At 46.0% G+C, this 25,121-nt stretch overlaps 1 protein-coding gene across 12 annotated transcripts in view; it reads right to left on the bottom strand.

Annotated features, from left to right (window-relative positions):
* Positions 1-4,173: 4,173 nt before the first annotated feature.
* The window catches only part of GOLGB1 (golgin B1), a 51,518-nt gene continuing 30,570 nt past the window's right edge, over positions 4,174-25,121 (bottom strand). For 5 of the 12 annotated variants that reach the window (XM_080638431.1, XM_080638430.1, XM_080638429.1 and 2 more), the window contains 9 exons: positions 23,025-24,972; positions 21,688-21,866; positions 18,333-18,498; positions 16,507-16,638; positions 14,086-14,244; positions 13,855-13,949; positions 12,798-12,932; positions 7,349-7,454; positions 4,174-6,145 (listed from right to left, as the gene is read on the bottom strand). In XM_080638431.1, coding sequence (XP_080494557.1) covers positions 6,011-6,145; positions 7,349-7,454; positions 12,798-12,932; positions 13,855-13,949; positions 14,086-14,244; positions 16,507-16,638; positions 18,333-18,498; positions 21,688-21,866; positions 23,025-24,972 — 3,055 coding nt within the window. In that variant the 3' untranslated portion in view covers positions 4,174-6,010. The other 7 variants (XM_080638432.1, XR_013958812.1, XR_013958810.1 and 4 more) reach the window with 7 other exon arrangements.

Raw genomic sequence — 25,121 nt, forward strand, 5'->3', positions numbered from 1 at the left:
GCCAGGCTCCTGGCCCTGGATCGTCAGCGTCCAGACAATCTTGCACAGGGGCATGGCGCACGTCTGCGGAGGGTCACTCATCAGCCCACAGTGGGTTCTCTTGGCAGCCCACTGCTTCACTGAGGCCAGGTAAGAGGACCAGGGCACGGGAACATCCCCACAACACCAGCAGGCGCCTTGTCCGCAGCACCACATGCTATTCCCATCCCATTTCCCTGCAGAACACCCAGTGCCCGGGCACTCAGAGCCCAGTGAGAGACTGCTCAGAGAAAGCTGGGCTCGTGCTGCAACCCCCTAGCAGCCTCCAGCTCAGCCTTCCTTGAGCCTAAGGTACGCTGAGGGGAGGCGCACCCTCCGTAGCACTGTTACTACATTAGTTGAGAAACAGAGGGCTATGGATGTTGTCTATCTGCACTTCTGTAAAGCCTGACACAGTCCTCCACAACATCCTAAACTGGAAAGGTATGATTTGATGAGTGGACTGCTTGGTGGATTAGGAGTTGGATGGATGGTCACATCCAGAGGGTCAATTGGTCAATGACTCAGTGTCTGAATGGACACCAGTGATGAGTGGCATCCCTCAGGGGTCTGTACTGGAACCAGTACTCTTTAGTGTCTTCATCAACAACACAGACAGTGGGATTGAGTGCATTGTCAGCAAGTTTGCAGACGACATGCAGCTCACTTGGAGTATTGTGTGCAGTTCTGTTGTCCTCAACATAAAAAGGACGTGGAACTGTTGGAACAAGTCCAGAGGAGGCCATGAGGATGATCAGGGGACTGGAGCACCTCCCGTATGGAGACAGGCTGAGAAAGTTGGGGCTGTTCAGCCTGGAGAAGAGAAGGCTGCATGGAGACCTCAGAGCAGCCTTCCAGTATCTGAAGGGGGCCTACAAGGATGCTGGGGAGGGGCTATTCATCAGGGACTGTAGTGACAGGACAAGGGGTAACGGGTTCAAACTTAAACAGGGGAAGTTTAGATTGGATATAAGGAAGAAATTCTTTACTGTTAGGGTGGTGAGGCACTGGCACAGGGTGCCCAGGGAGGTTATGAATGCTCCATCCTTGGCGGTGTTCAAGGCCAGGTTGGATGAGGCCTTGGGTGACATGGTTTAGTGTGGGGTGTCCCTGCCCATGGCAGGGGGGTTGGAACTAGATGATCTCAAGGTCCTTTCCAACCCTAACTATTCTATGATTCTATGATTCTAGGAGTGGTGCAGTTGACACACCTGAGGGAGAAGATGCCATCCACAGGGACTTGGATAGGCTTGAGGCTCATGCAAACCTAATGAGGCTCAACAGGGCTAAGTGTAGGGTCCTGCATGTGGGTCAGGGCAACCTCCAGTATCAATACAGGTGGGAGGATGGAGGGATTGAGAGTAGCCCTGAGAAGAAGGACTTGGGGGTACAGGTGGATGGAAGATTGGACGTGAGCAGGCAGTATGCGCTCACAGCCCAGAGGACAATCATATCTTTGGCTGCAGCTAGAGGAGCATGGCCAGCAGGTCAAGGGAGGTGATCCTGCCCCTCTGCTCTAGTGAGATCCTACCTGGAGTCTGCATCCAGCTCTGGAGTCCTCAGTACAGGAAAGACACAGACCTGTTGGAGAGGGTCATGAGAAGGACCACAAAAATTATCAGAGGGCTGGAGCACTTCTGCTATGAAGAACAGCTGAGAGAGTTGGAGCTGTTCAGCCTGGAGAAAAGGTGGCTCTGGGGCCTTTCAGTTCTTAAAAGGGGCCTGTAAGAAACTTGGGGACAGACTTCAGCAGGGCCTATTGGGATAGGATGAGGGGTGATAGTTTCAAATTTAAAGAGGGGAGACTCAGGCTGGATGTGAGGAAGAAATTCTTTACAGTGAGGGTGGTAAAATATAGGAAAGTGGTGGATGCCTCATCACTGGAGACAGTCAAGGCCAGGCTGGATGTGGTTCTGGGAAACCTGATCTAGTTGAACATGTCCCTGCTCATTGCGGGGGGGGTGGACTAGATGAGCTTTGAAGGTCCCTTCCAACTCAAACCATTCCCTGATTATATGTTCCTATTCTATGACTGCTTTCCTCTCTCCCTTGGGAAGCAGCAGGCACGTGGCTGTGCTCCCTGTGAGCCCTCTCTCCATCAGACTTCTAGGCATGTCCCAGTGTGGCGCATGGTGGTTAAGCAGGTGATTGTTCATGAACTCTACACCAACATCTCAGAGGGGAACGACATCGCCTTGCTGGAATTGGACCAGCCTGTCCAGTGCAGGAACTACGTTCAGCTTGCCTGTGTGCCTGACGCCTCACTGGCAGTGCCCCAGCTGACAGACTGCTACATCAGTGGCTGGGGTTCGATGGATGCGAGTTCCCAAGAAGCACTCGTGTCCCCAGCGCAAGCTTGGCACACCAGGGACATGGGCCAGGCTCCCCGGCAGCAGAGGCGCTCTCGCAGTGTCAGGCTCCAGGGACGTGTGCCTCAAGAGATGGGCCTGACCTGCTGTGAGGAGCAAGACAGAAGGGAAACATGGGTCCAGTGCCTCTCAAAGGGCAAAGCCAAGTGCTAGGGAAAGGGCTCACCCAGACAGGGCAGGAAAACTGTCACGAGCTGCTGGGTGTTATTTCTTTTCTGTGCTCCCAGCGGGAGAAACTGCTGATATCCTGCAGGAGGCCAAGGTCCAACTCATTGATGTGAACACCTGTAACAGCAGCCAGGGGTATCAGGGGGACATCTTTCGCCACAACTTATGCACCGGGTACCCACAAGGTGGAATCGAGTCGTGCCAGGTAGGAGCGTGCAACAGGTCAACCCCCAGCAGCATGGGCAGCCCAAACAGAGCCCGGCACACACTCTGCCTGGTAAGTCACCTCCCACCCTGGGGTCCCCAGCGCTGCTGGGGCTTCCCTCCCCTCTCCCACCTGCCTGACCAATTTGGTGCCCTTCTATGATGGGGCTATGAAACTTATGGTCAGGGGCAGAGCAGTTGACGTCATCTACCTGGACTTGTGCAAAGCGTTTGACACTGTCCCACATGATATCCTTGTCTCTAAATTGGAGAGACATCAATTTAACGGGTGCACCACTCGGTGGATAAAGAACTGGCTGGATGGCCGCACGCAAAGAGTTGTGGTCAATGGCTCCATGTCCGGCTGGAGACCGGTAAAGAGTGGTGTCCCTCAGGGATCGGCGTTGAGGCTGGTCTTGTTTAACATCTTTGTCAGTGACATGGACAGTGGGATTGAGTGTGCCCTCAGCAAGTTTGCCAATGACACCAAGCTGTGTGGTTCGGTTGATACGCTGGAGGGAAGGGATGCCATCCAGAGGGACCTTGACATGCTTGTGAGGTGGGCTGATGCCAACCTGATGAAGTTTAACCATGCCAAGTGCAAGGTCCTACACCTGGGTCGGAGCAATCCCAGGCACAGCTACAGGTTGGGCAGAGAAGAGATTCAGAGCAGCCCTGCGGAGAAGGACTTGGGGGTGTTGGTCAATGAGAAAATGAACATGAGCCGGCAGTGTGCGCTCGCAGCCCAGAAAGCCAACTGTATCCTGGGCTGCATCAAAAGGGGTGTGAGCAGCAGGTTGAAGGTGATCCTGCCCCTCTACTCTGCTCTCGTGAGACCTCACTTGGAGTATTGTGTGCAGTTCTGGTGTCCTCAACATAAAAAGGACATGGAACTGTTGCAAGAAGTCCAGAGGAGGCCACGAGGATGATCAGGGGACTGGAGCACCTCCCGTATGGAGACAGGCTGAAAAAGTTGGGGCTGTTCAGCCTGGAGAAGAGAAGGCTGCATGGAGACCTCAGAGCAGCCTTCCAGTATCTGAAGGGGGCCTACAAGGATGCTGGGGAGGGGCTATTCATCAGGGACTGTAGTGACAGGACAAGGGGCAACGGGTTCAAACTTAAACAGGGGAAGTTTAGATTGGATATAAGGAAGAAATTCTTTACTGTTAAGGTGATGAGGCACTGGCACAGGGTGCCCAGGGAGGTTATGAATGCTCCATCCCTGGCGGTGTTCAAGGCCTGGTTGGACAGAGCCTTGGGTGGCATGGTTTAGTGCGAGGTGTCCCTGCCCATGGCAGGGGGGTTGGAACTAGATGATCTTAAGGTCCTTTCCAATCCTAACTGTACTGTGCTTCTATGAAATGTGCCCAAATGCAAACACAAGTAAATCCAAGCAGGTCTTGTTTTACTGAAATTGCTTTCATTATTAAAGTGCTATTTTCTTCTTTCATCATGGCAGTAAAAGCTGAAAAACGCTGAGGGAGAGGTGAGACAGAGGAAAAAGGTAATCTCCAGAGGCATTCAAGTAATATGAAGAAACAGAGCTTCTGCTATCAGCATACAAGGAAGTGTACACGAAAGTGACCTACAGTCCCATGATGGTCTTGTAAAAGGTATGATGCAGCAGCTCTATACCCTTCAGCAGACCTTACATGACAATAATATACAAATTTCACCAGAAAAATAATCTTTATTATATATACATGTCCAAGGAACCTATAGGCAAAGTATTTGGTCTCTCTATTTTATATAGTTGAGGAAGTCCACACAGATAATCAAGGGTAGTGCACAAATGGATACGTAATGCCAATGTTCTGGACCCACCAGAAATCCAGTTATTTTACCATGATGAAATCATCTCAGCCTCAAACAGGCTTTGTTTACTGGCTAGAGGAATCTTACTTTACTAGCAATATCAGAAGAATTACCTCTTTCCCATGGGAAAAAAACATGGCTGTTAATACTATAGTAAGAGGCAAATAGAATCCTTCTAGAAAGTACTCTGAACAGAATGACCTGACCACTTGGTCTTTTGACAGGGAACTTGACTGGAGCTATCTTCTTTGCATTCAGCATTCTCCCTTTGGAACAGGGTGGTCTGAATTGCAGGACATATTAAAGAGTTCTTTAGAAAAGACAGCTTTCCGTGTGTCCTATAAGCTCAAGTCCATTTACATCAGTCTGCTCTAGATCCAATGACCAGCACTAGCTTTCTACAATAGGCTTTTCCTAACGCAGAGATGTCAGAAGGTTTTGAAATTGCAGTCCCCTCCTCAGCATAGGGAAAACAGTTTATTTCTGGAGCTTCTGCTTTTGATTTGGGACCACATTCCACATTACGGAACCCTTAAACACAGCCTGCACAGCTTTAATCTTGTGGCAAGGGTTCAGTGGATTAGAATGCTGGAGCATGGCTGCTCTGATTTCAAGAGGTATGCAAGCACCTTCCATCATGAGAGGTGCACAAATGCTGTAACTGGCAAAGTCATTAACTTAGAGCTAAAAAGTTTTTTCCTATTCCTTTTCAATAGCTAAGTTACTGGCGTTAATTTACAAGCTCGTCAGGGCAGATGTATGACTGCTTCTAAATGGAATGCTCAGCAGGTCTGGATATATGCATTTTGGCCATTTTTCATCAGGAGATGCAACTAAGCAGGAATCACAATTTTGCAATTCAATTCATGTTCCTTAAAGTGTCCACAACTTCCTTAGGATATGCATTTTAAGCAGCACTGAGCCATGGAGCAAACCTAAGGGATGGAAGAAAGAGAAGTAGCTGCTCTTTCTTGTACCTAGCTGCAGGGTTTCCCCAACCCAACTCACTGACCAGTCTAAGAGCGGGAAGGTTCTGAAGTTCCTGGAAGTGCTGTAGTAACTGCAGCAACCCAAGAATATTTTTCTTATTCCTACCACAGCACAATACTATCTAAAATGAGTGGTGCTACCTCCAGGTACAGGAAGAAATGCTGTCCTTGAAGCCAGTAGCATGAGGACCCTGGCTTAGAAAACGCACCACTCATTTAGAACACCGAAGGAATGGCATATGTCCTGGAAACAGATCCCAAGCATCAGCCCTGGCTGCTGCATACTTGGACAGCAACCAACCTAGGTACAAGGTGCTGGGTGCAGCTGGTCATTATGGGCTGACTTGGAAAAAGAAGGTAGTTGAGTGAAGTGCTACCATGTCAATATAGAATGCAAGCCCTCATTACAAGGAGGGTTGTGGCTCCAGAAAAGGCTGTTATTCCTGTTCACAGGTGGCCTGTAAAGCACAGGAAGAGAAGGACATGGAGAGCAAACAGATACATAGCCACTAGCAGAGGCAAGTGTGTCCGAGAACGGAAGAGAGAGCGTAACAGGCGTCGTAGTCCAAGTGTATTCCAAGTCTGGAAGAGTAAAAGAGAGACCTGTCAGTACCAGGAATGGATATGTCCCCAGCTGCCTTCACCCAGAGCTCTCCAGACCATGAAGGTTAATGAGCATGAATCTTCCCAAACCTGTTCCACTGTCAGATTTGACCTCTAGAGCAAATCCTCTGTGAAATATTCCCCTTCCCTTGCTCTCTGCATGTTTCTCATGAACCAGCTTTCTCCAATTCTGCTTGAGAAAAGGCAGCAGAATGCAGAACATCTCTCTTTAACATTTGGTCTCTATGAATTTATAGGCCCTCCAAGTGAAATATAAACAAATGGATCAATGGTACTTCTCTGCTAGAGCCTCGAACTACTAGGAATCTGGCCTAAAAGAATGAAGTTATTTGTTGTTTCACACTTGCAGTGAAAGGACTTCTGAAGCTGCTGAAACAGCTGTTGTAGAGTGACTTTATTCTACAGGGGCTCTTCCAGGAGTCAGTGTAACATCAACTGGCAAGGTTCCAGTAGAAAAAATGAACCTGCCTATTCTGGTCACAAACCCCAAGCATGAGCACAGAACAGCATCCAATTATGGATGACTCTTGTCATAATTCTGCTGATGCTGCTCTTGAAAGCATCACCCCCAAATCTTGGAGAGACCAGAGGGCAAACTCTTCAGCAGGGCTTCATCTTTAGCAAAACAGGACAGGTTACTGCCAGGCTGTCATCTAGCAGTGAAAAAGCAGCTCCCCACTTCAGCTTCCAGGTTGACTGATGCAGGTTTGAAAGACCATGAGTGAGAAAAATATGAGATGGTTGCTAAACAATAGAGCAGATTATCCAGACATTACAGATGCTAGGGCCAGTAACACATACGTTTGTTATGCATGAGATTGCACACTGTTTGCACAGATTTTGCCTATTTGCTCACCACTGAGGCCGTGCATATTCTACAGGGAACACAGGACCATGTTTTAGGCACAGACAATGCTGTCCTACACTTTAGTGAGCCCTGAAATTTAGTCTGCTTATGCAGACTGTAGCACAGCCATGATCAGAACAATGTGGCTTTTGGCTTGAAAACCAGAGTAAGACGAGCAGAAACCTACACAAACCCTAAGGATTTACATGTGCCTACAGAAGGGTTTAGCTGCTACAGGTTCAGAGTTTTCAGTTCACATTTTCTTGCATCAGCCAGGGCTCACATCACTGACAGCTGTGGATGTAAATTCTTACTTTGCTGTAATTATTATCCATGGAGTCAATCAGCAAGGAACACTCTTGACTTGGAGTCATATCAACGCCAGCACTTAAGGAAGATGCCCACTCACTTGACTGAAACCTGGCACAAAAAAACATGAAGCGAGATTAAATTTCTTGTGATATCCCAGACCAACACTCCAGACAAGCTGAGGAAAGGAGGTATTTCTTCAAACAGAAAACAACCATTGCAAGCTATCTGTGGCCTCACTTGACAAGAACTGGTTTTGTTTGTGCTACTGTACTGCCTGCTGAGCTCAAGCTGCGCAGAAGGACTGGGTGATCCTCCTTTCTCCACTGGGAGAGACTGGTGAAACCATGGCAGAGAAGGCATATTGTGCTTGCTCAGTGCCAGCCACTTCCTGTGTCCATTGTTACAGTTCTAGTTGGAGAGTAGAACTTCCATCTGCATGATGTGCAGACTACCATTCCTCTCCAGCAGGACAGCTCAGCTGCTGGCAGCAGAGTCCTCCCTAATTTATACCCTGTCACTTCAACTCATTGCTCTTTTGGTGCTGTTTGGCTTGGTTTATTTTTAACTTTTTTGTCTTTCAGAAATTTCAAGCTCTTTAACTTAACTGAGGTCTCTGTGTTCTACTGGTGGCCTCCAAGTGAAATTTCATAGTGTGTGACTTGAAAGAAACCAGGGCAGATGATTTAACTGTATATTTTTAATTCTATGAAATAATTTTAGAAACCAGCTCTGGTCCCAACAGTGCTGGTTCTTGCCAACTGTTTTCTAGTAACAGATATTCAAGATGGATAAGATACTATTAAATGATGGAATGCAGAAGCAGCACCGTCAATTCTTCAGGCTAGCTTTAATTAGTGAAGTGAAACCAGTTGTAGGAGGCTTACACAGACTTTAACACTAGAAGAGGCTACACTTGTCTGAGTCATGTAGTGATCACCAGGGAACTGGGGCCTAGAAATCTTCCACATACCATTTTCCTTCTGAATAAGCATGTGTCAGAAGAAAGCCATTGCTTTCATGTAAAAGACTCCAACAGTGAGGTTTATTTTAACTTGCACAGCACAAGTGCCTACAATCAAGTTACATGCTAAAACCCACTTTTAGAGTCAATAAGAAGAAAGAGGCATTTCTAATATGTACCTCACTGCATCCTCATCCTAACGTCTAGTGTAGGTCAGGTTCCTTTTCTCTGCTGAGTATAATGGCATCTGTCAAGTAACCTGAGATACATGTGTTTTGGGTATAAACAGCAAGGCTTTGGTAACAGGGAGTTGCAAAGCAGAGCTGTGTGGCAGGAGGCCATGAAGTGCCCTGCACCAGTCACAGCTGGCTCGGCAATGTGTGGCACCTTACTGTCTGCCAAAACTATAACCAGAGGAGCATATGGTGCTTCTGCTCAAATGTATTTAACAAAGGGTAGCGACTGAGAAGGAGGAAATGGGTAAGAAACAAAAAAAAAAAAAAGAGGAAGAGGACAATTAAAAACAAGGGGCTTCCTCCTAAAGCTGCTGTCCCCACCCAGAACCGCTTTGCTGTTCTGCAGGGTGCTAAGAAGGAAGGGAACTTGCACCAGAAACAGCTGGCTGGTGCGCCAGTAAAGAAGATCACTACTGGTGCTGCCAGGAAAAAGAGACGGGTCATAGTGGTAGGGGACTCTACTTTGAAAGGGACAGAGGCACTCATCTGTCGGCCTGACCCGGTCTCAAGGGAGGTGTGTTGCCCACCTGAGGCACGGATCAGGGATGTTGCAGAGAGGCTGCCTGCTGTAGTGAGACCCACAGACTATTACCCACTTCTGGTGATCCATGTGGTTGCTAGTGATGTTGATAGCAGTAGGCTGGAGAACATAAAGGACTACAGAGCCCTGCGAGAGGTGGTTAGGGGCTCTGGAGCTCAGATTGTCTTTTCATCAATTCTCCAGGATAAAGGGGGAGACCTTAAAAAAGCTAGGAGGATTGGCAAAGTTAATAAATGGTTAAAAGGATGGTGCCATAGTCAGGGGTTTGGGTGTTTTGAATACGGGACCCAAGTTAGTAGGCCAGGTCTACTGGGGGCTGGTAGAGCTGATCTGACAAAGAAGAATGGTTTTGGTAGGAGGCTTGCCAGGCTGGTCAAGGTTTCTTTAAACTAGATGTGTTGGGGGATGGGGGCGTCGTTCCATCCCATCACACACAGTCAGTTGCCAGCACCTACAATAAATGCTCGGAGCGATGCAGAGATATTCCAGTCGCTCCAGCCACTGTGCATGCTTCATTTGGAGCTCGGCTCAGATGCCTCTATACAAACGCCCGTAGCATGGGAAACAAACAAGAGGAATTAGAGATGTGTGCACGACTACGGGAGTATGATATAGTAGGCATCACAGAAACATGGTGGGATGGCTCCTATGACTGGAGTGTTGGAATGGAAGGTTACAGGCTCTATAGAAAAGACAGGCCTGGCAGGCGGGGAGGGGGAGTTGCTATTTATGTTAGGGATAGGCTGGAGAGTATGGAACTCTGTCTGGGGACGGGTGAGCAGTCGACAGAGAGTTTGTGGGTCAAGGTTAAAGGGAGAGCAGCGATGGGGGACATTATTGTGGGGATCTGTTACAGACCGCCTGATCAAGAGGAATCTGTGGATGAAGTGCTCTATAGGCAGATAGGAACAGCCTCACGCTCACAGGCCCTTGTTCTCATGGGGGACTTCAACAACCCTGTTGGAGTGAAGGTACAGCCCGGCACAAAGAATCCAGGAGGTTCCTCGATTGTCTGGAAGACAACTTTCTTCTGCAAGTAATAGAGGAGCCAACAAGGAGAGGTACCATGCTTGACCTCGTGCTCACCAACAGGGAAGGGCTGGTTAGAAATGTGACGCTCCAGGGCAGCCTTGGTTGCAGTGACCATGAGATGGTTGAATTCAAGATCCTCGGGACAGTGAGAAGAGCGTGCAGCAAGCTCACTGCCCTGGACTTTAAGAGAGCAGACTTTGGCCTCTTCAGGAGCCTGCTTAGTAAGGTTCCATGGGACACAGCCCTAGAGGGCAGGGGGACCCAAGACTCTTGGTTGTTATTCAAGGATCACCTGCTCCAAGCTCAGGAGTGTTGCATCCTAACTAGAAGGAAGTGCAGCAAGAGGGCCAGGAGACCACCTTGGATGGATAAGGAGCTGCTCAGGAAAATTCAAAGGAAAAAAGAGGCTTATAGAAGGTGGAAGCAGGGACAGGCAGCCTGGGAAGAATACAGGGATTCTGGGCGGGAAGCTAGGGACCAGGTGAGGAAGGCTAAGGCCCAGTTAGAATTGAACTTGGCTAGGGATGTTAAGGATAATAGGAAGGGATTCTACAGGTACATAGTGAGTAAAAGACAGACTAGGAACAACGTTGGCCCCCTTCAGAAGATATCGGGTGAACTGGCTACCCAGGATTTGGAGAAGGCTGAGGTTCTTAATGACTTCTTTGCCTCGGTCTTCACTGGCAAAGTCTCTGACCAAACCACCCAAGTCTTGGAAGGCGAACGCAGGGACTGTGAGAATGAAGACCTTAGGCCCACTGTAAGAGAGGATCTGGTTCGAGACCATCTTAAAAACCTAAAGGTACACAAGTCCATGGGACCTGACAACATCCCCGCGGGTCCTGAAGGAGCTGGCGAATGAAGTTGCTAAGCCACTGGCCATCATATTTGAAAAATCATGGCAGTCAGGTGAAGTTCTCAATGACTGGAAGAAGGAAAATATAACCCCCATTTTCAAGAAGGGGAAAACGGATGACCCGGGGAATTACAGACCAGTCAGTCTCACCTCTGTGCCTGGCAAACTCTTGGAGCAGATTCTCCTGGAAGGCATGCTAAGGCACATGAAAAACAAGGAGGTGGTTGGTGACAGCCAGCATGGCTTCACTAAGGGGAAATCCTGCCTGACCAATTTGGTGGCCTTCTATGATGGGGCTACGGAACTGATGGACAGGGGCAGAGCAGCTGATGTCATCTACCTGGACTTGTGCAAAGCGTTTGACACTGTCCCACATGACATCCTTGTCTCTGAATTGGAGAGACATCAATTTGATAGGTGGACCACTCGGTGGATAAAGAACTGGCCGGATGGCCGCACGCAAAGAGTTGTGGTCAATGGCTCCATGTCCGGCTGGAGACCGGTAAAGAGTAGTGTCCCTCAGGGATCGGCATTGAGGCTGGTCTTGTTCAACATCTTTGTCGGTGACATGGACAGTGGGATTGAGTGTGCCCTCAGCAAGTTTGCCAATGACACCAAGCTGTGTGGTTCGGTTGATACGCTGGAGGGAAGGGATGCCATCCAGAGGGACTTCGCCATGCTTGTGAGGTGGGCTGATGTCAACCTGATGAAGTTTAACCATGCCAAGTGCAAGGTCCTACACCTGGGTCGGAGCAATCCCAGGCACAGCTACAGGTTGGGCAGAGAAGAGATTCAGAGCAGCCCTGCAGAGAAGGACTTGGAGGTATTGGTCAATGAGAAAATGAACATGAGCCGGCAGTGTGCGCTCACAGCCCAGAAAGCCAACCGTATCCTGGGCTGCATCAAAAGGAGCGTGACCTCACTTGGAGTATTGTGTGCAGTTCTGGTGTCCTCAACATAAAAAGGACATGGAACTGTTGCAACAAGTCCAGAGGAGGGCCACGAGGATGTTCAGGGGACTGGAGCACCTCCCGTATGGAGACAGGCTGAGAAAGTTGGGGCTGTTCAGCCTGGAGAAGAGAAGGCTGCGTGGAGACCTCAGAGCAGCCTTCCAGTATCTGAAGGGGGCCTACAAGGATGCTGGGGAGGGACTATTCATCAGGGACTGTAGTGACAGGACAAGGGGTAACGGGTTCAAACTTAAACAGGGGAAGTTTAGATTGGATATAAGGAAGAAATTCTTTACTGAGAGGATGGTGAGGCACTGGAATGGGTTGCCCAGGGAGGTTGTGAATGCTCCATCCTTGGCGGTGTTCAAGGCCAGGTTGGATGAGGCCTTGGGTGACATGGGTGACCCCCCCATGGCAGGGGGGTTGGAACTAGATGATCTCAAGGTCCTTTCCAACTCTAACTATTCTATGATTCTAATGTCTAGTCTGTTGTCTCATTCTATCTTTGTCTACAATTGAAGGATAGGCTGAACATCAGGAAACACGTCTTTTTTTTTTTAATGTAAGGGTGACTGAGCACTGGCACAAGCTGCTCAGGACGATTGTGAAGTCTTCATCCTTGGGGATACTAAGAAGCCATCTGGACATGGTCCTGGGCAACTGACTTTAGATAGACCTGCTTTAGCAGGGTCATTGGACTGGATGACCTCCAGAGGTCCCTTCCAACCTCAGCCATTCTGTCAGAAACATAGTATAGTCATTTCTATGCCCCCAGTGATACTCAACAGTAGGATGTAATGCAGTGTTAGATGAACACAGAGCTAGGATCACCATATTTCTATGGTGACACTGCCTGTTTGCCCAGGCTCTCTCACCTCCTGATCTGATCCTGTGCTGCAGACAGCGCCTCCTCCACAGCAAGACGACGGTCCCGTTCTTCCTCCAGCTGCTCCTCCAAATACCTCATATCCTGCTTTGTGCTGCTATGTAAATGTTCTGTTTCAGACAACCTATTAGAAAATAACCAAGCATACACCAAAAAAGGACTAATTCATAGACCATTCTGTTTCTATTATATTCATCTATGCAGGATGTGAACAGACTCCAATTCCCTTCCACTTCACAGAAGACTTAATAATTTTTTGTTAATATATTTCATAAAATCATAGAATCAATGAGGTTGGAAAAGACCTTTAAGATCATCAAGTCCAACCTTTACCCCAGGACTGCCAAGGCCACCAATAACCCATGTCACTAAGGGCCTCATCTACACATTTCTTGAATGCTTCAGGAAACAGTGGAATTTAAATTATTTGGAAAGCAAGAGAGAAGGATAAATCTCTTGAAGCTTCTGTGTCACATCAAGAAGGTGTTCTTTGGCTCTGCCATCCATGGCCCCACCTTCTAAAAATTATTTTGAAAGGGTACGAGTAATCATGTAGTAGATCTTAGTTGCAGAAGGTTACAAGGAATCATGTGCTAGGTATTAATTCCAGACACTCTCAGGCTAACAGCCTTGAGACCAGGACCACTGATATACTTCAGCAGTTACTGAAGACCCAGCCCATCAAATCAAAGATGATCATTTGGCCGGTGATGGTCAAATGAAATTGCTGCTGCATATTGTCTCTTCATTTTTTCATTTTCATCCATCCAAAGAGATGGACAGAGCCTTGGGTGACATGAGGGATGCATGCCAGTGGCAGGGGGGTTGGAACTAGATGATCTTAAGGTCTTTTCCAACCCAAACAATTCTATGATTCTATGACTAGTGACAGCTGTCATATAACAGTTCCTCCACTTCCACAAGGCCCTAGTGTGGAAACAGGTTTTTCCAACATTCAGACAGTAACAGAAATATGCTCATCACTAGTCCAAAGACTTCTATCGGGACTAATACCTCCCACTCCTGTTTTCTCAGGCTTTCTTTACCTCAGCTGCAACTCCTGAAGTTCTGGTGTGTAACTGCCTCTCTGAGGCTCATTCTTTTCTTGAGGTGCTCCTGGAGCAGCATCTGTTGCAAACTCCTGAGAGAAAGCATGAATGTATGGCAGATAGATAGCACTGAATGAAGAGGACAGAAAGTGGCTGCAATGCTGCACAGTTACTGCAGCCACTTGCAGTAAGGTTTCCCCTCGCTTGCACCAAGAAGACCGCCCTTACCGTGCCCTTGTCCGCAGACTGCAGCTCCTGGAGCTGCCTCTCAAGCACCAAGCAGCGGTTTAGAACCTCACTGTAGTGCTGATGGCTCTCACAGATATTCCGATCGCTACCACGCAACTGGAGGGAGAGAGCATTTTTTTCCTCAAAGACCTGAGATAGCTGAGAAGAGAACACAACTGCTGAGTAAAGAACTCATATTTTTGTGAAAGCAAAATTGTTCTTTGTGTAAGTGAGGGTAAGAATTCTATTGAGAACATGGGAACTGCCCCACTGCATGTTACTAAGGTCCAAAGACGAGTGATAACATCCAACAGTAGCTTGTGGTTAAGGTTTCCAGAAAAGAGTCCCAAAACATCAACACAATATACAGAATAACATAAATCTTTCCTAAATCTTTCAGAAATATAATCAATAAATTATGATTTTATATTCTTAGTTTCTCCTTGAATGCAGCTCTCTGAAGACTGATAAATTCTGAGATTTTCATTTCATTGTGGGAATTAGATTGCTTTGTCTAAGAATAATATTGACAACACATGGATGTTTTAGCTGTTGCTCAGTAGCACTTACGCTGATCAAGGACTTTTCAGTCTCTCATGCTGTCAGTGAGGAGGGGCATGAGAAGCCAGGAATGAGCAGAGATAGGACACCTGACCCAAACTAGCAAACAGGATATTCTATACCACAGCACATCATGCTTGGGATAGAAACTGGGGGGAGTTGGCCAGGAGCTGATCGCTGCTCGGGTCAGGCTGGGTATCGGCCAGCGGGTGCTGAGCAATTGTATAGGGCATCACTGCTTGGGATTTTTTGTTTTGTCTCTCTCTTTTTGTTATTTCCTTTTTTATTGTTATTATTAGTAGTAGAATTAAATTATACCTTATTTTAATTATTAAACTATTCTTATCTCAACCCACATGTTTTACCTTTTTTCCGATTCCCCTCTCCTCCCCATAAGGTGAGGGCGTGGTGTGAGCAGCTGCATGGTGCCTGGGTGCCAGAAAGGACTGTCATGGTTTAACTCCAGCTGGCAACTAACATGGGGCATGAAGGGTTGAGATAACAACAGATCTGACTGAAGAGTGTTAAAACAAATGTGTTACAAGCATTCATTGTACTGGTTTAATATCACTGGTCACAATGTTGATTTATTTGCTCTCAGAGTTGTTGCATTTGTTCCTGGCAGAAAAGGACATAGGGGTGTTGGCTGACAGTGGCTGAATGAGCTGACAGTTATTTCCTGGTGGCCATGAAGGCCAGTAGCATCCTGGCTTGAATCAGAAATTGGGTGCCCAGCAGGCCCCTTGTGCTCAGCACTGGTGAGTGGCACCTTGAATGCTGTGTTCAGTTTTGAATCCCTCACTACAAGAAGGATACTGAGGTGTTGGAGCATCTCCAAAGAAGAGCAGCAAAGCTGGTGAAGGGTCTAGAGAACAAGTCTCATGAGGAGCAGCTGACTGGAACTGGATTTGATTAGTCTGAAGAAAAGGAAGCTAAGGAGAGACCTTACTGCCCTCTACAACTACCTGAAAGGAGGTCGCAGTGAGGTGGGGGTCAGTCTCTTCTCTCAAGTAACAAGTCATTGGACAAGGTGAAACAGCCTCAAGCTGCACCAGGGGAAGTCAGACTGGATATTAGGAAAGATTTCCTCACCAAAAGGGTTGTCAAGCATTGGAACAGTCTGCCCAGGGTAGTGGGTGAGTCACCATCCTTAGAGGTATTTAAAAGACCTGTAGACATGGCATGTAGGGACACGGTTTAGTGGTGTATTTGGCAGTGTTAGGTTAATGGTTGGACTCAGTAACCTTAAAGGTCTTTTCCAAACTAAGTGATTCTAAAACGGATAGAGAAATGGGAAGGAGTCCAAGGGTTAGGCTGCTGAGATCACTGAGAGATTGGAGCAGATGATGCCTGTAAAAGCTGGGCTGCTTTAGCTTGCTAAAGAGAACACGCTAAAGGGTCATTTTACAATAGCTTACAATGAAATTAAAGGGAGTCATAAAGCTGACAAAGCCAACTTCTTGATAGTGGCAGAAAATACCGTAAGGAGTCACAGCCACAGGCTGTTGCTTAGAAGAGTCAGAATAAACATTAAGAAAAATATTTGTGTTAAAATTGTACAGTAGTATTGGACAAAGGTCCAGTGTGGTTCTGGAATCTCTATTTTTTCACCACTCAGCCAGGCAAAGTCATGGCTGACCTGATCTAATATTTGTGACAGTGCTGCTTTGGGCATCAGAATGATATCTTAGATCATCTCCGGAAGTCTCTTCCAACTAATATTTCTGATTTTGTGTTACTTCACTACATGTCCACAAGAACAGAAAGATTCATTCCTGCTACCCAAGCCCTTTTCAAGCCTACCTTCCTCCCCACACTCCTTATCCCAGACTGCAAGCAGGTATAAAACGTAATCAGTACCTTGCTGTTTAACTGATGAATTCTGAGCTCTTTTTGATGCAGTTCTTTCAGGCTGTTATTTAGCTGGGCCTGGAGATGTTTTGTCTCTGTTTCAAGGCTTGAGAAGTCCCCTCTCAGAGTTTCTGAAGAAATCTGTCAGGGAAAGAACAATACTGCACACATGACAACCCACTCTTGTATTCATCCTTTCTGTTTAGTATTCCAAGGTCAAAGCCCAACATTATTCCTGGTACTTTATCTGCTCAAACAAAACAGCAAATGGGGAATAAACAGAAATATCCTAAAGGCCCTCTGAAAATCCAAACAATTAGGAAAGATCACTGAACTTGCACATACGATGGGTCTCTGGCCTGGTTCCAGCTGGGATAGAGTTAATTTTCTTCCTAGTAGCTGGTGCAGTGCTGCATTTTGGCTCTAATCTGAGAATAACACTGGTAACGCACCGATGGTTTAGTTGTTGCTCAGTAGCAATTGCCCTGACCAATTGCCAAGGACTTTTCAGTCTTTCGTGCTCTGCCAGTGAGGAGGGCACGAGAAGCCAGGAGGAAGCAGAGACAGGACACCTGACCTGAACTAGCCAAAGAGATATTCCATACCACAGCTCATAATGCCCAGTATAGAAACTCAGGGGAGTTAGCCAGAAGGGGCCAGTCACTGCTTGGGAATGAGCTGGGCATCAGTCAGCAGGTGGTGAGCAATTGTATTGTGCACCACTTGTTTATTCCTTCCTTTCTCTTTTTATTTCCTATCAATATTGTTATTTTACTTTTTTATTTCAGTTATTAAACTGGTTTTGCCTCAACCTGTGGGTTTTTACATTTTTATCTCATTCTCCTCCCTGTCTGACTGAGGGTGAGAGGGAAGAATTGTGCAAGTGGCTGCACAGAACTTAGTTGCTGGCTGGGCTTAAAACATGCCAATCCTTCTCAAAAGTTGTCTTAAAACTGTCTACAATACAGGAAGGGGGAAAAAAAGCATTCGAATGAGAACACGAAAAACAAGCAAAATATCAAAGCAATGTCCACACTGCTCTCATTCAACACAGACTAAAAGGTTCCAGCACAAACACATTGCCTTGGAAAGCATCACATGCACGTTGTTCCAGCTTTTTCTTTGCATATAGACACGTGTGTCAAAGGGATAAGGGAGGATTTCCTGTTTCCCCTACTGACATAAAAGCTGCTTACTGGAACATTACAGATGTGGGCAGGAGAGTTCTTTCCTTGCTCGTAAGATAATGGTATTATTGTACATGCAGCAGGCAAGTGCCCCTCCCCAGACCAAGCAAAATACTCAACATACTACACTGAACTTTTAGCACTGTGATACACGAGAAAGAAGGCAGAAAGTGCAATGTTCAATCTTCAGCCTCTCTGGGCTTGAGTCAGGATTGTAGATCTCCATCACAGTACAAAAAGCACTAAAAATTCAATAGTAAACTTACAAATTAGAAAGTGACATTGAAAGGAGAACCAAACCAGATCTTAGCTTCAAACACAGTGCAAGAGGTAATTCTAAAATAGCCAGAAAGACCTGAGAATTCCATACTGCTTAGAAGAACCTAAGGTGTCTAGGAAGCCTTGTCTCTCCTACTCTCTTGAAACATTAGGAACCGTGAGCTAAGGGAAGAGCACATAAGCATATGCCAGAGTTTTCTAAAGGTTTTCAATTATTCAAGTTGCACTGTTGTGATAGTTCTTTGAGGCCATATAACAAAATCCGATACTGTGGTCTGTACGAGCTGAATAGAAGCAATACACACTACTTTGGCTGAATTTCAAGCTTCACATTTCGATGCAATGAAGAGTCTGGGTATTTCCACCCACCTTTGTTTGGTACGGCTCCTCTGCAACTTGAGACTTGTTGAGGGGCAGTCCCATTTCTTGCATAATTCTTTGTAAATGGCTCAGTTGCTTGTCTTTTTCTGCTATGACCATCAGGTACTGCTCCTTTATGCTGCTGTTCTGCTTTTCCCAGGTAGTTTTCTCTTGCCTGCCCAATACAACACAAAAGAAAATTACCAGAAAGTTACAAGTATCACTTACGATATCCAGGTATTGATTTGATTCTATTTCCTACGATCACCTCATGCCAGAAAAGAAGTTTTACAACTAAACAAATAAAAACAACCCACTTAAGCACAGGAACCTTAAAAGCAAGTTTAGGAAAGTATTCTGTATTTGCTCAACCCTGCAGATTGTTCAACGCTCACACTTTCGGTATTCCTGGACCCTGTTTTGATCTTGCTGCAAATACAGCTTTGTGAAGCAGGTCACTGACAATGCCACTTGTCATCATAACATTATCACTGCTTCAGTCAGATACACACCAGGATCATAGCATGGATCTCAATATGCAAGCTTGAAGCCTTAGCTTATTTACACTGTAGAAGCTAGACAGGAAATAAATCTCCTAAAGATCTGAAGTGTAGTTTGAGAGTCAGATCAGCAGCAGGGAGAGGGTGCACTACAAGTTTTTGTATCACTTTGACCAAGAATAAGCCATATATCTTGCCACAAAAAAACCCCTCACCCCTTTCACTCCAGGTTCAGTCATTAGATGGATCTCTGAAGTACCCAAAAGGAATTTTTTCCCATTTTTAGAATACAGCATATTTGTCTGACTAGTTTTAGTCCAGCCAGAGATGACAATTTACTAGACCTGAATTACAGATATTTTTAAAAATAGAAAACATAAAACAAGTGAAACAAAGGATTAGACAGTCATAAAAAAATGACCATTTTCTTATCAATGGTATCACAGTATCACAGTGTAACAGTGTGTTAGAGATTGGAAGGGACCTCAAAAGATCATCTAGTCCAATCTCCCTGCCAGAGCAGGAACACCTAAATAAGGTCACATAGGAATGTGTCCAGGCGGGTTTTGAATGTCTCCAGAGAAGGAGACTCCACAACCTCCCTGGGCAGCCTGTTCCAGTGTTCTGTCACCCTCACTGAGAAGAAGTTTCTTCTCAAGTTTAAGTGGAACCTCTTGTGTTCCAGTTTATACCCATTACCCCTTATCCTATCATTGTTTGCCACTGAGAAGAGCCTAGCTCCATCCTCATGACACTCCCCCTTTATATATTTATATACACAAATAAGGTCCCCCCGCAGTCTCCTCTTCTCCAAACTATAGAGACCCAGCTCCCTCAGCCTTTCCTCATAAGGGAGATGCTCCACTCCCTTAATCATCTTAGTTGCCCTGCGCTGGACTCTCTCCAGCAGGTCCCTGTCCTTCTTGAACTGAGGGGCCCAGAACTGGACACAATATTCCAGATGCGGTCTCACCAGGGCAAAGTAGAGGGGAAGGAGGACCTCTCTCGACCTACTGACCACCCCCCTTCTAATACACCCTAGGATGCCATTGGCCTTCTTGGCCACAAGGGCAGAGTGTTGGCTCATGGTCATCCTGCCGTCCACTAGGATCCCCAGGTCCCTCTCCCCTACACTACTCTCTAACAGGTCGTTCCCCAACCTATATTGGAACCTGGGGTTGTTCCTGCCCAGATGCAGGACTCTACACTTTCCCTTGTTATATTTCATCAAGTTTCTCCCTGCCCAACTCTCCAGCCTGTCCAGGTCCCGCTGGATGGCCGCACAGCCTTCTGGCGTGTCAGCCACTCCTCCCAGCTTAGTGTCATCAGCAAACTTGCTGACAGTACACTCAATTCCCTCATCTAAATCATTGATGAATATATTAAATAATACTGGTCCCAGTACTGACCCTTGAGGCACTCCGCTAGATACAGGCCTCCAACTAGACTCCGCCCCATAGACTACAACTCTCTGGCTTCTGTCCTTCAGCCAGTTTGCAGTCCACCTCACTACCTGATCATCCAGGCCACACTTCCTCAATTTAGCTATGAGGATGCTGTGGGAGACTGTGTCAAATGCTTTGCTGAAGTCAAGGTAGACCACGTCCACCGCTCTGCCATCATCCATCCACAATGTTATTTCCTCATAAAAGGCTATGAGGTTGGTCAAGCATGACTTCCCCTTGGTAAAGCCATGTTGACTGCCCCTCATAACCCTCTTATCCTTGACATGCCTTAAGATGGCATCAAGGATAAGGTGTTCCATCACTTTCCCAGGGATGGAGGTGAGGCTGACCGGTCTATAGTTACCCGGGTCCTCCTTCTTGCCCTTTATGAAGATTGGAGTGACATTTGCTTTCCTCCAGTCCTCAGGCACCTCTCCCATTTCCCAAGACTTGGTAAAGATGATGGAGAGTGGTCTAGCAATGACTTCCGCCAGTTCCCTCAGCACCCGCAGGTGCATCCCATCTGGACCCATGGATTTATGGATGTCCAGATTGCTCAACTGGTCCCTAACCCATTCCTCGTCGACTAAGGCAAACTGCTCCAGTGACCTGACTTCATCTGAGGTCTCAGGAGTACAGGGCTCTTCAGGACTGCCTCTGGCAGAGTAGACAGAGACAAAGAAGGCATTCAATAACTCTGCCATCTCTGTATCTTCTGTCACCAGGGCACCCATCCCGTTCACCAGTGGGCCAACCCTGCCTCTGGTGTTAGTTTTATCAGCTATGTATTTGAAAAAGCTCTTTCTGTTGTCCTTGACCCCTCTTGCCAGATTTAATTCTAAGGAGGCCTTAGCCATCCTAGCTGCCTTCCTACATCCTCTAGCAGCAGCCTTATATTCCTCCCAAGTGGCCAGCCCCTCCTTCCATGACCTATAAACTCTCCTCTTCCACTTGAGCATACCCAGCAGTTCCTTATTTAGCCACGCAGGTCTCTTGGCCCTCTTCCTTGACTTATCAGTGGGATAATAAATGGTGTTCATTATCAGCTTGGAATGGAGAGTTTTGTAATTATATACATTAACTCCAATACAAGAAACAGTCCAAGTTTCCTCTCAAACAGATGATATTGGTCACCACTGGATGAAGGAAATAAAAATTAAAAGATCATTGATGTATTTCTCACAGGCATTTCCTTCCAATACATTGGGCTGTAATTCTTCACCCTAAGACTAAGGCAAAAGCTGAACAAGGAAAACACATAAATACATGCCCAATCCTGAACAGGACAGTGGTTTAATGACAGATGACACAGGCAAACTGAGGTTCGCAATGCTTTCTTTGCCTTCTGCCCACAATTGCTCTTGGAGTTAAAGAAATGGCTTATTTGCATCTCTGAGGCAGTGATCAGACAACTCTCACCTAAGCTGATGGATCTCCTGCTGGTAGGAAATACTTTCTTGCTTCAGCTGTTCTTGGAGACAATGCTGTTTATCTGCTTCTTGCTGGTATTCCTGCAGTTGTGCTTTTAAGCGAGAATTTTCAGCTGATTCTACCCCAACTAGGATATATTGCTGCTGCAGATTCTTCAACTCTCTTACCTTTAAAGGTAAATATAAAAAATAATTAAAGGGAAATATCGAAGTGTGACAACTGAGCAAGCAGCTAGGATTATAAGTGTCTAAGAGTATTTCTCGCTCTGGCAGCTGGAGAAAGAGAAGTCACATTCAGATGACAGAGAAATTAGACACTGAATCAGTGATTACAGCACTCTACTAAAAACTGTTCAGAAAAAAACTCAAAAACAACCCCCAAATCTTCAAAGAATTCTATTGTTAATGCGATTTAACATCCTGTCCTGATTTTGGCCAAGGGGTATTCCATACCCCAGCATGTCATGCTCAGGGTAGAAACTAGGGGGAGTTATTCGGAAGGGATCAGTCGCTCCTTGAGCCAGGCTGGGTATCGGTCAGCCGATGCTGAGCAATTGTATCGTCCATCACTGCTCGTTGGTTTTTTTTTTCCTTACCTTTTCTTTTCTAGTTTTATATTCTCTCCCCTTGTTATTTCCCTTATCGTTATCATCATTATTATTAGTAGTAATATATTGCACTTTAGTTATTAAACTGTTCTCATCTCAACCTGCAGATTTTACATTCTCTTGATTTTCCTCCCCATCCCACCCAGGGGTGAGTGAGTGGCTGCTGGTGCTGAGTTACCAGCTGGGGTTAAATCATGACACATACATTAACAAAAAGAATCCGGCATAGGGAAGCAATTCAATTCCCTTTAAAAGGTCACAGTGACTGGGAGAGGTTCCTGAAGACTGGAGGAAAGCAAATCTCATCCCTACCTACAAGAAGGGCAAGAAGGAGGAATTGAAGAACTGCAGGCTGGTGAGCCCCATCTCCATCCCTGGGAAGGTGATGTAGCAACTAATTCTGGAAACCACTTCCAGATACATGAAAAAACTGGTTGCACAGAAAAGTTGTAGAATGTCCACAAATGGAGATATTCAAAATCTGACTGTATGCTGTCTTGAGCAACCTATTCCAGCTGACCTTGTTTTGAGCAGGACAGTGGAATAGAAGATCTCCAGAAGTCCCTTCCTGCCTCAAGTATTTTGTGATTCTGTGAAAACAAATATCTATGTTTCACACTGCAAATAAGCAATCTAAGTGTGCTAAATTTTAAGATCCGAAGATCCAAATCTCCTATGGGGCTTTAAGTAAGAGCAAGAAGTGAGAACATGGACTTACTACTCTGTCTCTGTCATTCTGCAAGGAGGACAGTGCCTTCTTAAGACTCTGCACTTCTGAAAGAGTGGTGGAAGTGCTCCCTTCTGCTTTTTGCTTCGCTTCTTCAATCGTACGTGTTTTCAATTCATTCAGCAGATGGTCTCGCTCATTCTGCAGGCTTGCCATAGCCTTGGAGAAAGATTTGACTTGGTTGGAAGAGCTTTCCAGTTCTGAAGACAAATGGAGAAGCTCATCATCTTTCACTCTGAGCTTCTGATTAAGTTTCCCAATCTCAGCCAAAAGACCTCTTTCATCAGTGGCTTTCTGCAGTTCTGCCAGCTCAGACCTTGCTGTATCTCGGTCCATGGCAGTGAAATGTTGCTCCTCTTGTAGCTCAACCACCTCTTTCTGAAGATTTTGCACTAGAGTCTTTTGTTCCTCTAAATCTGCAGAGTATTTCTGTTTCAAAACATGAAGCTCTTCATTGGCCTGGTCCCAGCTATCCTGAAGAGAGCTCATGGACTTCCCAAAAGACTGAATTTGAGCTCTGAGATCTTTGTTTTCATCTGTGACCGCAAGAAGTTTCTGTTCCATTTCCATCAAATCCCGTGCCAACTCTGCTACTCTCTCTTCTGCTGTTTCTGTTTCATTCCTCATTATCCCTGCATCATGATGTAGGTGCTTCAATTCCTTCCAAAGCCTGTCCTCAGCCTCTCCCACTTTCTTGGCTGCATCCCTTTGAACAGATACTAGTTCTGCCTCAAGTTCTGTTATCCTTTTATGAGAAAGGGAAAGCTTATGACTCAGCTCTTGTGCCTCTTCCCCTCGGGCCTTCAGTTCTGCTTGATACTTCATGATAGCACTACCCTCACGTAATGCTGTCACCTCATTCTGCACCTGAGACAGAGAGGACGTAAGGGTTTCAATCTCTTGCAGCATACTGACTTTATCCTCTCTTAAAGCTTCCATGCACTTCCTGAGATCATCCTGAGTATGCTCAGACTCTTTCAGCTGTATTTCTATGATTGCTTTCTCCTTTTCCAGAGTCTGGCTCCGCTGAAGCTGTGTTTTGAGAAGTTGTTTCTGTTGGGAGTCCTTTATTGAAATCACTTGGTTCAGGTCTTCTCTATACCTCACCAATTCTGCATTCAGCTTGGCATTCTCAGAGTTTAGGTCATCCATCCGGCTATGAAAACTTCTGATTTCTTCCTTAAGCTTATTGTTTTCAGCAGCCGCCTCTTGAATTAGCTGGTCTTTTTCCAAGATTATAGTAAGATGACGTTCCTCAAGTTGCTTGTAGTCCCTCAGAATGCGGTCTCTGTCATCTTGTAAAGATAACATGGACTTAGTGAAAGAGTCCAGTTGTGCCTTCTGCTGCCTACTTTCTTCTCTGTTTATTTTCATCTTTTCAGTGAGACAGTCAAGTTTGTCAAGAAATTTGTTCTTCTCATTTTCCAGGGTTTTTTTATCTTCTTCCTCCTTACTTAGTCTATTCTCCAACTTGTTAATTTCTTCAGAATGTAGCTGCTGTAATTCAGAGACAGCAGCCATAACTGCTTCCTCCTTGGCAGATAGCAAACTAATGATCTTTTGATCTTTGGCACTAATTTCTTCACGTAGCTTATTGGTTAGATCCTTGGAAGCTTGCAGATCACCCTCAAGCTGTTTACAGGTGAATTTGAAATTCTGGATATTGGTCTCTTGTTGCTTTACCATGCTCCCCAGCTTTTCTCTGACTGATTCACATTTGGTGAAGGAATTCTGTAAGTCAGCAAGCTGATCTCTTAGGCTACTGATTTCTGACTCCAGTTTTTGCTGTTCATTTTGAGATTTGCTGTACAGTTTTTGAGACCCTTCAAGCTGAGTCAAAAGCTCCTTTTTTTCTTCCTCTAACATTTCACACGTTTTTTGATGATGATGAATCTCCTTCCTGGATTCAGACTCCCAGTCTTTCTTGTTCCATTCCAGCCTACAAACAGAGATGAGAAATTTGCAAATCAATAAAGTATCTCAGTATCCAAAACCACAGTAAATTTTCATTGATTATACTGATTCAGAAAATCCACAAAACTAGTTTTACTTTAAGCAAGCAAACTGGCAACATCTAGGTGATTCGTT

Source organism: Psittacula echo (genome assembly GCF_963264785.1).
Source record: "Psittacula echo genome assembly, chromosome: 1".
Taxonomy (NCBI): Eukaryota; Metazoa; Chordata; class Aves; order Psittaciformes; family Psittacidae; genus Psittacula; species Psittacula echo.